The sequence below is a fragment of the Aristolochia californica genome, unplaced genomic scaffold, assembly GCF_029961685.1.
Source record: "Aristolochia californica isolate CCGP_79_NKW_82.1479 unplaced genomic scaffold, dmAriCali1.0.hap1 SCAF_10, whole genome shotgun sequence".
Classification (NCBI taxonomy): domain Eukaryota; kingdom Viridiplantae; phylum Streptophyta; class Magnoliopsida; order Piperales; family Aristolochiaceae; genus Aristolochia; species Aristolochia californica.
The window spans coordinates 29,688,831-29,704,374 of record NW_027181771.1 but is presented as its reverse complement, the minus strand read 5'-3'; the positions used below and the strand labels follow the sequence as shown (position 1 = coordinate 29,704,374).

At 36.6% G+C, this 15,544-nt stretch overlaps 1 protein-coding gene and 1 pseudogene across 1 annotated transcript; one reads left to right on the top strand and one right to left on the bottom strand.

Moving 5' to 3' along the window:
- The first annotated feature begins 176 nt into the window (after positions 1-176).
- Positions 177-6,577, top strand: LOC137935351 (uncharacterized). The gene is made up of 8 exons (XM_068780014.1): positions 177-990; positions 2,490-2,702; positions 2,829-3,029; positions 4,473-4,580; positions 4,846-4,983; positions 5,052-5,303; positions 5,394-5,714; positions 5,853-6,577. Exons 1-8 carry the CDS (start codon positions 274-276, stop codon positions 6,015-6,017), a joined length of 2,115 nt encoding a protein of 704 aa, XP_068636115.1. The 5' UTR covers positions 177-273; the 3' UTR covers positions 6,018-6,577.
- Positions 6,578-6,731: 154 nt separating this feature from the next.
- Positions 6,732-9,998, bottom strand: LOC137943058 (probable folate-biopterin transporter 8, chloroplastic; annotated as a pseudogene).
- Positions 9,999-15,544: the final 5,546 nt, after the last annotated feature.

Here is a 15,544-nt window from a genome sequence, read left to right as displayed (position 1 = left end):
CACCCTGCGCACACTTCACTTCCAAAATACATACGTATCACTAGTACACTTTCATTACCTTCAAGCTTTAATTACACCCGTCTTACATTTTTCAATTTTAGTAATTATTTTCTTTTTTTATTTTAGACCCTATTTAGTTTTCTCATAGAATTTTGGACATAACCGGAGAAGGAAGTGGAGGAAAGAGTAACTACCGCCAGAACACCTTCCCCAAGTTCGGCTTTGCAACTTAACTAGACCGGAGAATAGTACCTGAGAAGCCGCAAGTGATTCATGGAAGGGGACGAGGCGGACATCTACGACGGCGTGAGGGCACAGTTTCCCCTCACCTTTGGCAAGCAGACTAAGGACCCCACCTCTCTCGAAGCTATTCACAACGCCACCCGCCGCAAAGACAGCCATACCATCTCCGCCCCCAGGGACTTCCCCAAGCTCTCTTCCTCCTCCAATTCTTGGTTGGTCCAACTCCGAAACCCTAACCCTGCTTCCCTCTCCTCAAGTATCGTTAGTCATGAGGATCCTCATTCCCTACGCGAGCAGCTCATGTCCCGTAAGGAAGGTTATGCTGGGAGGTTCGAGTCCGAGGGTCGAGACTCGGATGCGGAGGCTAACGAGCCTAGTGATGATGGGGTTATGAGTGGACCTCCGCGCCCTCCCGTGGAGCCTGTCTACCCTGATGATGATGGAGCTATGATTGGAGGTCGTCGCCCTCCGGCGAGGCCTGTCGATTCTGAAGATGATTGGGCTATGATTGGACCTCCTCGCCCGTCGGCGAGGCCTGTCGATTCTGAAGATGATTGGGATATGATTGGACCTCCTCGCCCGCCACCGGGGCCTGTTGATTCTGAAGATGATTGGGTTATGATTGGACCTCCTCGTCCGCCACAGAGGCCTGTGGATTATGACTCAGATGGCGGTTCGGACGAAGAGATGGAGAATTCGTATAGGATTCCGCTTAGCAACGAAATTCTATTGAAAGGCCATACCAAGGTAGGAGTCCTACCATCCATAGTATCTGAATTTCTTCAATTTCTGAATGTTTTGCACTTCTCTAATTTAATTTATTTTTAATTGTATCAGAAGTAGTTTAGCTTATATTTTTTAGTTTAAATCTTCGATAAAAAAATTCCTTGAAGCGAAAATGAAAGGAAACTAATAATTTAAACTACAACTTGGTAGGAGTCCGACCATCCATAGTATTTGAATTTCTTCAATTTTTGAATGTTTTGCACTTTTCTGCTTTTCTTCAAAGTACTTAGGTGCGGTAAATTTGTTCTGTCGCAATAAACGAATTTATTTTTAATTGAATCAGAATAGTTTAACTTATATTTTTTTTAGTTTAAATCTTTGTTAAAAACTTTTACCTGAAGCGAAAATGAAAGGAAACTGATTTAAAACAACAAGACTTCTTCAGACTTCAATTGGCTCAATCAGGTAGATCATCAGCCTTCCCATTGCATTGTGCACATAGGTGTATATACCCAATCTATGGGACGGCTACAGCAGAGATGTGCTGGTTCATGTAGCTGTGGAATTCATGAAACAGCTCATCCTGCATAAGTGGTTGCTTTGAGTCTGTACAATGGATAGGGCAATTATAGCCATCTGCTTTGCCCTTGTCTGCTTTTCTTCAAGGTGACTGGGGGATGTAATTTTTTATCTGAAGCAATAAATTATTTTATTTGCTGCTGAATCAGAATTAATTAAGCTTCGATTTATTTAGTTTTAATCTTTGCTAAAAGATTTCACCTGAAACAAAAATGCGACAACTAATAATTTGAAAGAAAAATGGCTTCTTCAGGCTTTAGTTGGCTGAATCAAGAAGATCAGCCTACCAATTGCATTGTGCACATAGGTGAATATTCCTAATCTATGGGGCTGCCTACACAGCAGAGATGTGCTGGTTCATTTAGCTACTGAATTCTGAACAGTTCATCCTGCATAAGCAGGGGCCTTGAATCTGTAGAATAGATGGGGCAATTCTAGCCATATGTTTTGCATTTCCCTGTTTTTCGTCAAGGTGATTAGGTGCGGTAAGTTTGATCAGTGGCAATATCACAACAATATTAATTTGGTTTAAATTTCTTTACCTTCAAATTTTAATAAAAGATTTAAACTGAAGTGAAGAAAGGAAAAATACTTTAAAAGAAAATCAATTTCTTCATGCCTCAATGGGCTGAATCAAGAGTATCAATCTTTCCCACTGCATTGAGCAGATGAGCTGCCTATGGCAGAGATGTACTGGTTCATTCGGCTACTGAGTTGATGGTACATGTTCACTCTGTATAATTAGATACTTTGAATCTGCAAAATGAATGGGATGATTTGGATGTTATTTTGTGAGCATGCACAGCTCTAATGTCATGAATCTTACCGGTAAAATCCTCATGTTGTTTCAAAGCCCTTATTTGGTACTTGTATTAGTAGTCACATCACTTTGTATCATTAACTCTTTGAATTAAGATTATTTTTCACTATTATCTCTGCAGGTTGTCGCAGCCCTTGCAGTTGATCATTCAGGATCTAGAGTTCTTTCTGGTAGTTATGATTATACTGTCCGTATGTATGATTTTCAAGGAATGAATTCTCGCTTGGCATCATTTAGACAGATAGAACCGTCTGAAGGTCACCAAGTTCGTAGCTTAAGTTGGAGTCCGACCTCGGATCGGTTTTTGTGTGTAACTGGTTCAGCGCAGGCAAAGGTTATCCCTTTTACTTTTTTATTTTCAACTTAAAGTTTGTTTCCTTCTATGTTATTATTCAATGCCTAGAAATATTAATATTCTGACTTGTGACAACTAACATCTACTATTTTTTTTTAATTGGAGATTTATGACCGTGATGGACTTTCACTGGGAGAGTTTGTCAAGGGAGACATGTATATTCGTGACCTGAAAAATACTAAGGGGCATATCTCAGGATTGACGTGTGGACAGTGGCACCCAAAAGCTAAAGAGACAGTCTTAACGTCTTCAGAGGATGGATCACTGCGTATATGGGATGTATCTGATTTCAAAAGTCAAAAGCAGGTATACGTAGGCAAAAAATTGGGTTCTTGCATGCATAATGTCGGAGTAGTGACCTTAAGATTATTTCAATCTGTTTTAAAGTTTTCAATTATTGAATACATCCAAGTGAATCTGCATTTGAAGGTGACTGTGGAGCACATACGTCGCCACTTACCATGCATTGGGTGGTGAAAGAAACAGCTCAGGTGAACGGGTGGTTGTTGCCCGCCTCACCATGGTTACAACTGTCATCCTCCTTAATAAAAAGTGCATCAAGCTTTAGTGCGCTGGGTTGTTAGTGCCAAGCACACCTGACAGTGTTTAGAAATAAAACTCCTCTTTGCTTGATTTCAAGCTCTGCAGTTATATTTTTGGATTTTTCTCCTTTGATGTTACTGCCTCTCTCTTTCCCTGTTTCTGTATTATCTTTTGTCCATGCATTCACCCTTTGATCTATTTATCTATCTATCTATCTATCTATCTCAGTGGTATGCATATTGGCAAAACACCTCTGATTTTGGAGGTGTCAATATGATATATGATATGCTTTGTATCGTGTTTTCAGTTTTTGAATAATTTTTGGCCCTAAGCAAGTGAATATGATCTAGTACACTATGTATTGGCCTATACATGTCAGATTTGAAGAGTCCCCGTGCTGGACATGTCAGAGTGGTTCCGTCCACTTTTGTTAGAGTTTGTGGTCTGAGTTAGGTACTTGGCTTTCCGCACCTTAAACGGCTAATATTTTAGGGTTGTATTGGCTAGGTGTCTGACTCAGAACTCCGAAGTTAAGCGAGCTTGGGCGAGAGTAATTCTAGGATGGGTGACCTCCTGGGAAGTACTCTTGCCTATGACTTTAACATGGTATCAGAGCTAGGCACGTCACGGCCCGCGTTCATATCCCGTGAGAAGCGGCTCCAAAATGGGCGGGGTGGGTGTCAGAGTGGTTTCGTCCACTCTTGTTAGAATTTGTGGTCTGAGTTAGGTACTTGGCTTTCCGCACCTTAAACGGCTAGTCTTTTCGGGTTGTATTGGCTAGGTATCTGACTCAGAACTCCGAAGTTAAGCGAGCTTGGGCGAGAGTAATTCTAGGATGGGTGACCTCCTGGGAAGTACTCTTGCCTAGTCCTTTAACAGGACGTGATACCGAAATGCCCACCCTTGATCTCTCTTTCAATTAATAGACCACCACTGATTCGCCAATTCGGTTGCAGACAAACTTGCTAAATTCAGAGTCTCCAAAGCATCCTTTGTACCAACGTCTCTCTAGATCTCTAAAAAAAGACCATGTTCTTGTATTTTATGTTGTATTCTATGATGTATTCTATGCTGTACTAGTCTTGCTTTAGCTTTATTAATAAAAGCTTCTCACCATTTAAAAACCAATATATTAATACTTCATACTTTTTCCCCTTGACATTACTTTCATGCTGATGTAGTATGTAACAAATATTTCATGAACAGGTCATAAAACCAAAACTTGCAAGGCCAGCCAGAGTCCCAGTAACAACTTGTACTTGGGATCATGAGGGAAAGTGCATTTCTGGTGGTGTAGGAGATGGGTCAATACAGGTAACCTGAGGTTTTCAAAAATTTTGGTGGTCATTTTCCAACAGAAGGAAGCCATACAGCAACCAAACACGGAGGATGTCTAAAGTTACATTGGTGTTACGTCTTTGTCTTTTGGAAGTAACCTGCAAAAAGTTCTGATGAACCCTGTAGTTAGCCACATTGTTCTATGGGATTGTTAATCTGCCGAGTGAAATAATTTCTTTCAAAAAAGAAAAGAAGTCAGTCACTATCATATTCCTTTGACGAATATAAATTTTTTTAACAGATATGGTACCTCAAGCCTGGATGGGGAAGCAGACCAGATGTACATGTCGAGAAAGCACATGAAGATGAGATCACTGCTTTGAAATTTTCCAGTGATGGGCAGATGCTTTTATCACGTAGTGCTGATGCTACACTAAAGGTTTACCAAACATTTCCTCACTTTGTTTCTTTATGACTTGGCTTGTTGCTAATTATTTGTATTTGCAGGTTTGGGATTTAAGGCAAATGAAGAAGCCTATTCAAGTATTTGAGGAGCTTCCTAACCACTATGGGCAGACAAATGTCACATTCAGTCCTGATGAACAGCTCATCTTAACTGGAACTTCTGTTGAAAAAAATGGCACAAGTGGTGGCCTACTGTGCTTCTTTGACCGAAAGAAACTTGAGCTTGTGTCAAAGGTGGGGATATCTCCTACATGTAGTGTTGTGCAATGTGCTTGGCATCCAAAGCTTAATCAGGTCAACTTCATTTCTGAATTGCATTTTTTTAGTGTAGGTTTTGGCCATCTTATTTTTCTGTTCTAACCAAGTTTGCTGGTCTTCTTGCAGGTGTTTGCCACAGTTGGTGATAAGAAACAAGGTGGAACCCACGTTCTTTATGATCCAACCCTTAGTGGGAGAGGAGCCCTTGCTTGTGTCGCTCGGGCCCCAAGGAAAAAGTCCGTTGATGATTTTGAAGCCAAGCCTGTTATTCACAACCCTCATGCACTTCCCTTATTCAGGGATCAGCCAAGTCGTAAACGTCAGCGGGAAAAAATACTCAAGGACCCTCTTAAATCTCACAAGCCAGAAGTACCTGTAACAGGTCCTGGTTTTGGTGGAAGAGTAGGTACTACTAAAGGAAGCTTATTAACCCAATATCTTCTTAAGGTGCGCAAATGCTTTTCTAGAATGCCTTTTCTTGTTAATACACGTTCTTTTTAAGGTTTTCTAGTTTCCTTCGTACGTTTTTTGTGCTAGCTTAAAAAAAAAAAAATGGCGAGGCTCATTATTTGAATGTAACTGCAGCAAGGGGGTATGCTGAAGGAGACATGGATGGAGGAAGACCCTCGAGAAGCTATACTCAAATTTGCTGATGTTGCAGCAAAAGATCCAAAGTACATTGCGCCTGCATATGCAGAAACTCAGCCCCAACCTGTTTTTGCACATTCAGATTCCGAGGAAGAGAAATAAGTAAATTTATCTTTGGCCAATCGTCAGGATCCTATCTTTCACACAATCAAGGAAGAATGTCTTTTCTCTGCTGCTTGGCATGAAATGCTCGCGACATTAGCACTTGACAGTAAAAGATTAAGATCTGAGGAAATCAAAGCCATCCATAGTTTTGTTCTTAACGATTGTGGCGTCTGCTTCTCTTTGTACCTAAAATTTTCAAGGATGGTCCAAATGTGGTTTTTGGCTTCCTGTTTTTTCTTTTTTGTCATGGGCGTCTCATTGGAGCAAATTGTTAACTCTGCTGGAGCATGTCGTTGTACCTTGACATATTGCTTCTTGGGGTCGGCGTAGTTACAAGGGTTCATGCACTCGGCTACTGGAAAACTCTGCATGGGAGAGAATTTTTTGGCAAAAATCATTCATCTGGAAATAGACCACTTCACTACTGCAAGACTAACAGAGGGAAGAAAAGGAACACCCAAGGCATAAAAAATTGAGCCTTTAAAAGGGAGACAAGCAGTCTATATGTACAATTGTATACGAAGAATACAGAGATACGGTCTTGAACAAAGCGCAACAATAAGTAGTATTTTTCTGATGAATGAATTGTTCAAATCCTCCTGCAATCTTTCTCTGATATTACTGCATGAAATCCGACCCTCATAATAGTGAAAATCATATTGTTATTACGACATTTCCTTCTTCTTTACCATATTTTCCTGGTAATCTATCTTAAGGCAAAGGCAGCCTCCTCCTTTTACTTCTCTTCTTCTCCCCTGCTACTGTTTGTGATATGGGTATGTAAGAAATCCATCCTAAGGGCAATAGTGCTGCAAGAAACTGGAACAGAATCCACACAGGCAAGTTCGAATAATCTTCAGATGAAATACCAACAAGGGATGCCAACCCAACACCCAAAAAGCAACCAATTATTGATGCTAAACAGAGAGCTGATGCCAAAAAAGCAATAAGTGATCCCTCATTCCCTGGAGGACTCAATTTTGCAAATAGAATCGAGAAGGGAAGGAGTTTAAACTGAGCAACAGCTTCAGCTAGGGATGACAGTAACAAGACATAAGATTCATTTGAGATTCCCAGTTGAACGTTGAATTGTTTTACTAAGAACCAGTCCGATAAGATGGAGAATGCATAAGTGATCTGGATCCATGAAATTAGTTTCCTCATGGGTATTTTGTTCAAGTAGCGGTTGTAACAGATGGTTGCCCAATAACTTTAGACATTCCTTTGATTGAAGAATCCAGTTTCAAGCACTGCGTTTGGTAGCAGAAAGTGGTCCCAGATAAAATTGGAACCACAGCAATAGAAGCTACAATCCAATAAAGAGGATGAGAAATCGTATCTTCACTGATAGCAGTGACTAAATCTGAGAACTGCTGGCTTAAATTTTCTGAAATTGATTTTTTTACGATTTGATGACCTGATGGTTCAGATGGGCAGAGAGAACACTCCTTAGTGGCTAAGGAGGAAGTGAGTAGGCTAGAAAGAAGTGCAGAAAACACAAGAAACATAATTTTGGCTTGTGTTTTCAGTAGGAAAAGCTTCCAGTTAAGTTACCTAAAATTTCACCAATGGCTAGGGCCATAAATGCATATGATTGAAGCTCACCTATTCCATTCTTCTTGCCAAACTCAGCAACCAGTGCATTATTGGCAACTTCTGTGATGGATGCTCCAAGTTTGTTGAGTAATATGCAAACCATTTGAGTGGGAAAAGCTCCTCCTACTGGGAGTGTTGCCTGACATGGACATTTGTGCTGAAAATGATCCTATTATATTTTCACATGCCATGAGTAGAAAAAAATCCATATTATGGAATGATGTCATGAAGTTGGATTCAATGGCTAAAAACTAAATTTGGGATCTTGTTGAATAGTTTAAAGGGGGAAGGCCATTGGCTATAAATAGGTTTTTTAAACCAAAAGAAACTCTTTTGGTAATATTGAAAGATAAAATGCAAGATTTGTAACCAAAAGATTTACTCAACAAGAAGGAATTGATTATCACAATATCTTCTTTCCTGTTTCAAATAATGATTAATTTCGGATAATCATGGCGTTAGTAGCTCATTATGATATGGAGTTACATCAAATGAATGTGAAAATGGTTTTTCTCAATGGAAATCTAGAGGAAGAGGTTTACATGAAACAACCTGAAGGTTTTATTTCAGAGGAGAATGGTCACTTAGTTTATAGACTTAAGAAATCTATATATGGACTAAAACAAGCCTCCCGTCAGTGGTATTTAAAATTTTATGTTGTTATTTCTTCATTTGGTTTTACAGAGAATATCATGGATCAATGTATATACCATAAGGTTAGTAGGAGCAAAATAATTTGCTTAGTCCTATATGTAGATATATTCTACTTGCTTCAAGTGATTTAGGATTACTTCATGAGGTCAAATGATTTCTTTTAATAAAATTTGATATAAAAGATATGGGTGAAGCTACTTATGTCATAGGCATAAAGATTGATAAAGATATATCCCAAGGGATATTAGGATTGTCTCAAGAAGCCTATATCAATAAAATTCTAGAGAGATATCATATGAAAAATTGTTCATCTGGTGTTGCACCTATTGTCAAAGGTGACAAATTAAATTTGGAACAAGGTCCACGAAATAATTTAGAAAGGGAACAAATGAAAAATATTCTATATACTTCCACAGTTGGTAGTTTAATGTACAAGACCTAACATAACATATGCAGTGGGAATGTTGAGCAAATATCAAAGTAATCCCGATTTGGACCATTGGAACGCTGCAAAGAAAGTCATGTCATACCTTCAAGGTACTAAAGACTACAAGCTTACATACAAACGATCTGATTATCTGGAAGTGATTGGATGTATAGACTCTGATTTTGCTGGTTTTCTTGATTCGAGAAAGTCAACATCAAGATACGTCTTCTTATAAGAGAGGAGTCATTTCTTGGAGAAGTGCAAAACAATCATTGATTGCTACTTCTACCATAGAAGCAGAGTTTGTAGCATATTTTGAAGCGTCATCACAGGCTATATGGTTGAGTTTTATTTTAGGGCTAGAAATTGTTGACACAATTTATAAGCCATTAAGGATTTCCTGTGATAATTCCGCATTAGTATTTTTGGTTAAGAACAATAAGAGTTGAAGTTGTAGTAAGCTTATTGACATAAAGTTTTTAAATATTCGAGAACATGTCAAAACAAACGAAGTGGGTCTATCACCCATTGCTTATAAAGGACATGTTGAACATATGGGACTCAGTTCTATTAAGTAATTTTTTTAATTAAGACTCCCTTTATGTTTGTATCGCAATTTTGTTAATGAAAAACTCCGTTAAGTTCATTTGTGTCTTCTCTTATTTTGTTGTAAACATAAAGTTTAGAGAATGACAATATAAAGTGATCCTGAATGAGTATTATGAAAGTTCATTCATAAAGAAATGTGTCACATAAGTTTCTCATTCAAAGGAGACAGTTGCATTGTAATATGTGGAAGGTAATACTTGCTTAAAAGGACTTACTGCCATGATTCATGTAATTTAATCTTCTTTGTTTGTGTATAAGGATATTATATCTATGAAAAACATTATTGAAGATGTATCAATAATCAATGATACATATTAAGTAGGTGTATGGGTCAAGTGGGAGAATGTAAGACGGTTCACAAACCGTCACTTAAGTGACACGTTCATTGTCGATTTTCCATTGATGGTGATCACCGGTCACAACATTACAGTTTCTCGTCCTTTGGTGGTCTCCTATGATGTAGAGGAGGCTATAAGAGGGGGTCTAGTCTGGCAGAGGCATGTCTGAACGTCGTCATCGACGAGTCTCTGCTATAGATGAGACAACGTTGTTCGCCGGAGACGAAGACACCAAACATTGGAAATAGACGTCATGTCAGGAGGTATATTCATGAGTTTCATTTATGTTTTTATTGAGAAATTCATGATATAAAGATCCTACACTGCCATCATACTCCAAGATAAGAGTTGCATAAACACTGGAGATTTAACATCCGACTAAATAATCCTTTGCTAGAATAGAAGCTGAAATCAGTTATATCAGCCTTTAATGCAGATATGTTAATTAATGGTTTGTACTAAAATCATATCAGCATAAGCAGATTTTAGTTGTGGCAATAGTATCTAAACACTGAATTGAATTGATGGGAGTCTACATTTCTGTGTTTGGTTGAGGGTATCCATTCGGGATAGATAGGATTTGATATCTCACCGTTGCTAGAAAGAGGAGAACATTGAACTAGAACCGGCTACGAGCATCTACAAGTCACAAGGATTGGGCAATAACCGAGTATAAATGCCAAAAAAAGGAAACAAATGTAATCCTACGATAATAGCCAATTTTCTCATGCATAATAGTTCTATGCATTAGTGCTTTGATTTGCCCTAGTTAACTTGCATTAGTATTTTTAAATTTTAAATTATTTAATATATTTTTATTAATCTATTTATCTTTATAGTTTGTATTCTACTATGTTGAATTTGATTATTTAGATGGGTGTGGAGATTTAGTGTATGAAGACAGTTGCTAATCTGAGAGAATTATAGTTCGGGTTGACTCATAATTTGTAATTTATATTTATGTGGTCTTTAATTTTGATTGTTGTGTTCACTATTTAATGTGAATGTGAGTGCTAAATATTGTGACTCCATAGTGAGTAGAATAGGCTTGACTAGTAAAAAGAATATATTACACGAGATGGTGTGTCATGTAATTCTGGAGGTAGAACAAAGATAATAATGGTAGACACATCGATAAATTATTCTAAGTTGTGTTGACTAAAATATGAAACAATAGGTTGGGATCCAAGAATTCATCAAATGAAAAGTATGGGGTACTAGAAAACCCTAAGAGTTATCAAGACTTCAATGTGGATATAAAACTAATTTGAATTTTGTTTTTGTTGCATTAAATGGGTACAATGTTATTGAATTGTAATTGGAAAAGATGAATTTGTTTGATGGTAGCAGAAGTGTTAATGAGTTTGAAAGTACTCAAGATTGTCTTCATTTAATTAGGGATATTCCCGAACGTCTTGTGGTGTAAGATTAGATGGCATTGAATAAAGTATGATTCTGAGTGTTGAATATTGGGATTATGAGAATCTTGAAGAAACTATTGATGTAAATATTGAAGAAAACATGTAGAATCCCGAATTTAGTGGAGAATATGGTGTAAACAACACTGAATTTTATGATGTAGATGACATGGATTATACTCAATTTGACAACATGGAAGGTATGAATAGTTAAGGAGATGTAGTGAATAATGTGCTTTACAGTGATAATTTGGTGGGTTTAGAAAATGTTGAATTAGACGGTTATAGAGATATAATGTGTTTCTAGGTAAATAAGATGATGGTGATTGGGTTAATGATGTTGTAGATTATAATAATCTTACTTGAAATGTTGAGCTTTGTATGAAGGAAAGGAATTGCTTACATATGGGCCAAAATTTTGAAAGTAAGGAAACCTTGAAATAAACATTGAGAAATTATTCATTAAAGAAATTTGTTGAATTCAAGGTGATAAGATTTGGAAAAAAATGGTTATATGATTCAAGTGTGAAAGATATTTGTCCATGTATAGTGTCAACCGCATCAATTTTCCATAGTCCTCATTTTAAGTTGAGAAAATGAGGAGATTACATATACAATGGCACCCTTCAATATGGTAATAAGCAATGTGTTGTAACATTTGTATGTAAAAATATTATGCCCACTACTATTGTTAGGAATTAAATGTCCTAATTCTAAACTAGCGAAAACAATAATAATAATCACGGAATAAAGGAAAAGCAAGCATGAAAACAAATACAACTAGATTTATACAGATTCGCCTCAAGGTGAGACTATGTCCTGTCTTTCGCCACTGCAATAATTCACTATAAAGATGAAATAGTTTACAAAAGAAATCGCACACTTACAGGTGTTTCTCTCTAACTTCTCAGGCTGAATCATTTATGTTGCTTCCAAAGTACTTAAATACAATGCAAGATGCAAACCATGGGTCCATTTATAGATTACAATGTACAAATTTCATGTGGGAATGACAGTTTGAACATGTATTTTGGGCATTATGTCTATCTATTCTAGGTTTTTTAGTACTATAGACCTCTTATTCGTGTTAATAGGGCACACTTATATGGCAAATGCCTTGGTATATTATTTATAGTGACAACATTGGACAAAGATATGGATTATTTCCATTAGTCGCCCATTTCATTTTGAATTCGGCATATTGGGCTATCGATAACCTAATTTTAAAGTTCATGAGTCCAGTGGTCCCTTCATGAGTAACTTCAAGTTTGCCCAAACTTCTTTGATTGTTTTGCATGTAGAGAGTCGATTGAACTCATTTGAACTTAAGGCATATAACAGTAGTTTAATTGTCTTACAGTTTGTTCTAAGTGATAAGATGATCATCTCCTAATTTTTGTGCCTTAAATGGGTTATTCTTGGTCACATGCCAAATGTCTCAATCCATGGATTGGAGGAATAATTTCATTCTTACCTTCCAATATCCATAATTTACTCCATTGAATAATAGGGGATGGTTGGTCGATTGTCCTTCGGGTATGAGCAGTTTATCTTGAGATGCCATGAAATCAAGTAGTTAAAATCAAGTGAGAACTTGATTTCAAATGTGTAAAGGCATATTTTGATTCCAATTGTAGGCCTAGGTGGCTTCTTTCAATTTTAAAGTAAATGAGCTAAATTGAAATTTGAAGCAATTGAAAGATAAAATATGCACATACCACAATCAACACAATATGTTTTGTTATCGATGTTCTCCTAATGGTATTTACCGCCGAAGAACCTTTGCTTGAGAAATTTTACTAATTAGCTCTGTTAACTAGAATTTACACAAAAGTGATTATGGTCCTCATTTAAACCATGTGTATGCTCAAATACGTGATTAAAACAATCTTCCTTAAGAGTTAGCTAGATTCTAACTCTAGCTAACACCCTTTGTATTTGATGGAGAAATAGACTTCTCCTTTGGAATCTCTAGGTCTCCAAATTTTAAACACAATTTGAAATGAATTGGAAGCTTGTGTGAATCAAGTACAAGTATAAATTCAAATGAATGAAAGATTTGCAAGATGGATAGCACTTTTTCTCTCAAAAAAGACTTTGAAAAGAAATTCAAGTATTGAATGTTTTGATCAAGGCAAGTTTGCTAATAAATGCTCAGTAACTTCTCAAATGCACATTTTGTTAGGTACTTATAGCTTCCCGAAGCCAAACCAAACATTATTTGACCATTTTTTGAAAAGTTGATAACTTAATGATCGATCAATCGTATGTAACAGCTATATTTTTGTCAGACATTTGGCTAATTGAGTTCACATTGGTCTATCAATGTCTATTTATCATGTCTGACAATTTAAGTTGATCGATCAGCCCACCTAGGTTGATTGATCATGCATTGATCCTAATGGTTGTGCAAAACCATGTATGATTGATCAGTGGCATGAGTCTGATTGATCATGCATTATGTCCCTCATTGGCATACTATTGTATGATTGATTGATCATACTTTATAATTTTTTAATGGACAGAATTGATCAATCAATCTATAGGGATTAATTGATTAAGTTTCATATCACATTTTGTCTAGCTTTGTCTATCAATCACCCCTGATTGATCGAATGCTTTATATTTTAAGCCAGTGCACATTTTGGATGATCGTCATTGGCAAATAATGAGTGATCATGCCAAAGCCAGGTTTCTAATATAGGCTTCAAAGCATGATGAAAATTTGTCCTTAGTTATTCTAACAAGTCTTATAGCTTCAAACTTTTCATTTGCACGTCAATTTTGAAGATTTGGAGTTGATCTCTTATATGGATAGAGATCTTGAGATTTGCTAGTCAACTTAGACTTTCTTTGTTTCTTCTCTTGTGCGTGCTTCTTCAAGATGACACATGTGTGAAGCTCGAGGTCTTGAGATGTATATGCCGGTTCTTTTGCGTAGACATTGATTTTTGTGTCTTTTGAAAAAAAACCATCTGAAATGCTCAATGTGTAATTGTTAGTTCAATTAAATTTTTTGAAACATAATGAATCTTTACTTGATTTTGGCATAGTTAGTTGAGTAAGGAATAAGAAGAGTTGAAAATGAAAATCTAGGATAGATGGGTGTGGATTTAATTGTTGAAATTTCATATTTTGATCAATTTAGGTATAGTTAATTGAATGTTGTGTATAGATTGTTGAAATTGAAGGTGTAAATTGGATTTAAGTTATGTAGTATTTGGAAACTTCATGATTGTGTTCAATTTAGATATGACTACTTGAATATGGAGAATGGGTTACAGAAATTAGTGACCTGAGTTAGACTAAAGTAGTTAATTCCTGGAATGTCATACTCTTGTTGGGTCGATAAGCATGAATAGTTGAACATGGAAGAAAAGTAATGAAATGGAGAAGTTTGAGTAGATTAAATGTTGTTTAGAATTCTGTGATTTTAAGTTAATTTAATCATGAGTGGGGTTAGTTGGATATAGAGGAGGAGTGAGCTGAAATTGAAAGGTTAGGTAGATTAACCATTAGTTGAACTTCTAGAATTTCATGTTTCTATTTACTGGTTTATATGTAGTGGGATATGAGGGAAGTTATTGAATTGAGGGTCTGGAATAGATTGAAACTGTTTGGCTTCTAAATTTCTAGGTTTGTCCATTCCAGACATAAAGAGGTGAATACCCAAAGTGAACTTCTAAAGTTAGGGGACTGATTTTGGACTGGGTCGGGTTCTAAAGATTATACTTCGGTATGTTTCAACAAGATCATAAATATATTGAATTGGGTTTCAGAAATTGATAGTTTTGATTTAAACTAAGAAAGAGTTGAACTTTGTGAATTCATGTTTTGTTTAGGTAAGCATGAGTAGCAGTGTAGTGAGTGCAAGGTTTTGGAAATGTTATCTTACAGGGTAATGAGTCGAAGAGTTTACCAGAGACTAAGATCTTGATGTCGAACTAAAGTAGTATGTTGCAAGTTTCCCTATTATGAGAAAGTTTCCTCAAATGAGTCTAGAAAGTTCATCAACTTAGGTAGTAGAATGTTAATGTGCAAGGGTTCCCTTTTTAGTCCTAGAATCTCCCAAGGAAGTTTATTATTCAAAAGGTGATGTCTCAACCACAATGATAGCCAGCCAAGTCCTGTTATAGACTATCTTAGTGACAACTAGAAAGTCGGTCGTCCATGGATTTAACAAAACTAAGAGAACGCACAAAAATCATAGGGTGAATGTATTTTCTTAAATAAATATTAAACACAAGGTTTGAGTGAACATTCGTGCCGTAGTAATTCACATTGAGAAGTCAACTTACATCCCAATTGAGTTTTGCCCTTAGTTTTCTCACAATAATATACAAAGATGTCCACGACATTCTAGAGGTTCTTCACTTGTTGAGAAATCTTGGTTAAAATTATAAGGAAGAATACAATGTTCTAGGAAATTGGGATTGAAATCCAAATAAGTCAATTTATAAGTCTTCTTGAATAACTAGAAAG

Excerpts from the sequence above, each read along its gene's own strand:
- LOC137935351 (XM_068780014.1), top strand. The coding sequence starts at position 274 with ATGGAAGGGGACGAGGCGGACATCTACGACGGCGTGAGGGCACAGTTT. Across the intron at positions 3,030-4,472 it reads ATTTCAAAAGTCAAAAGCAG|GTCATAAAACCAAAACTTGC; the intron begins GTATACGTAGGC and ends TTTCATGAACAG. Across the intron at positions 4,984-5,051 it reads GTGCTGATGCTACACTAAAG|GTTTGGGATTTAAGGCAAAT; the intron begins GTTTACCAAACA and ends TTGTATTTGCAG.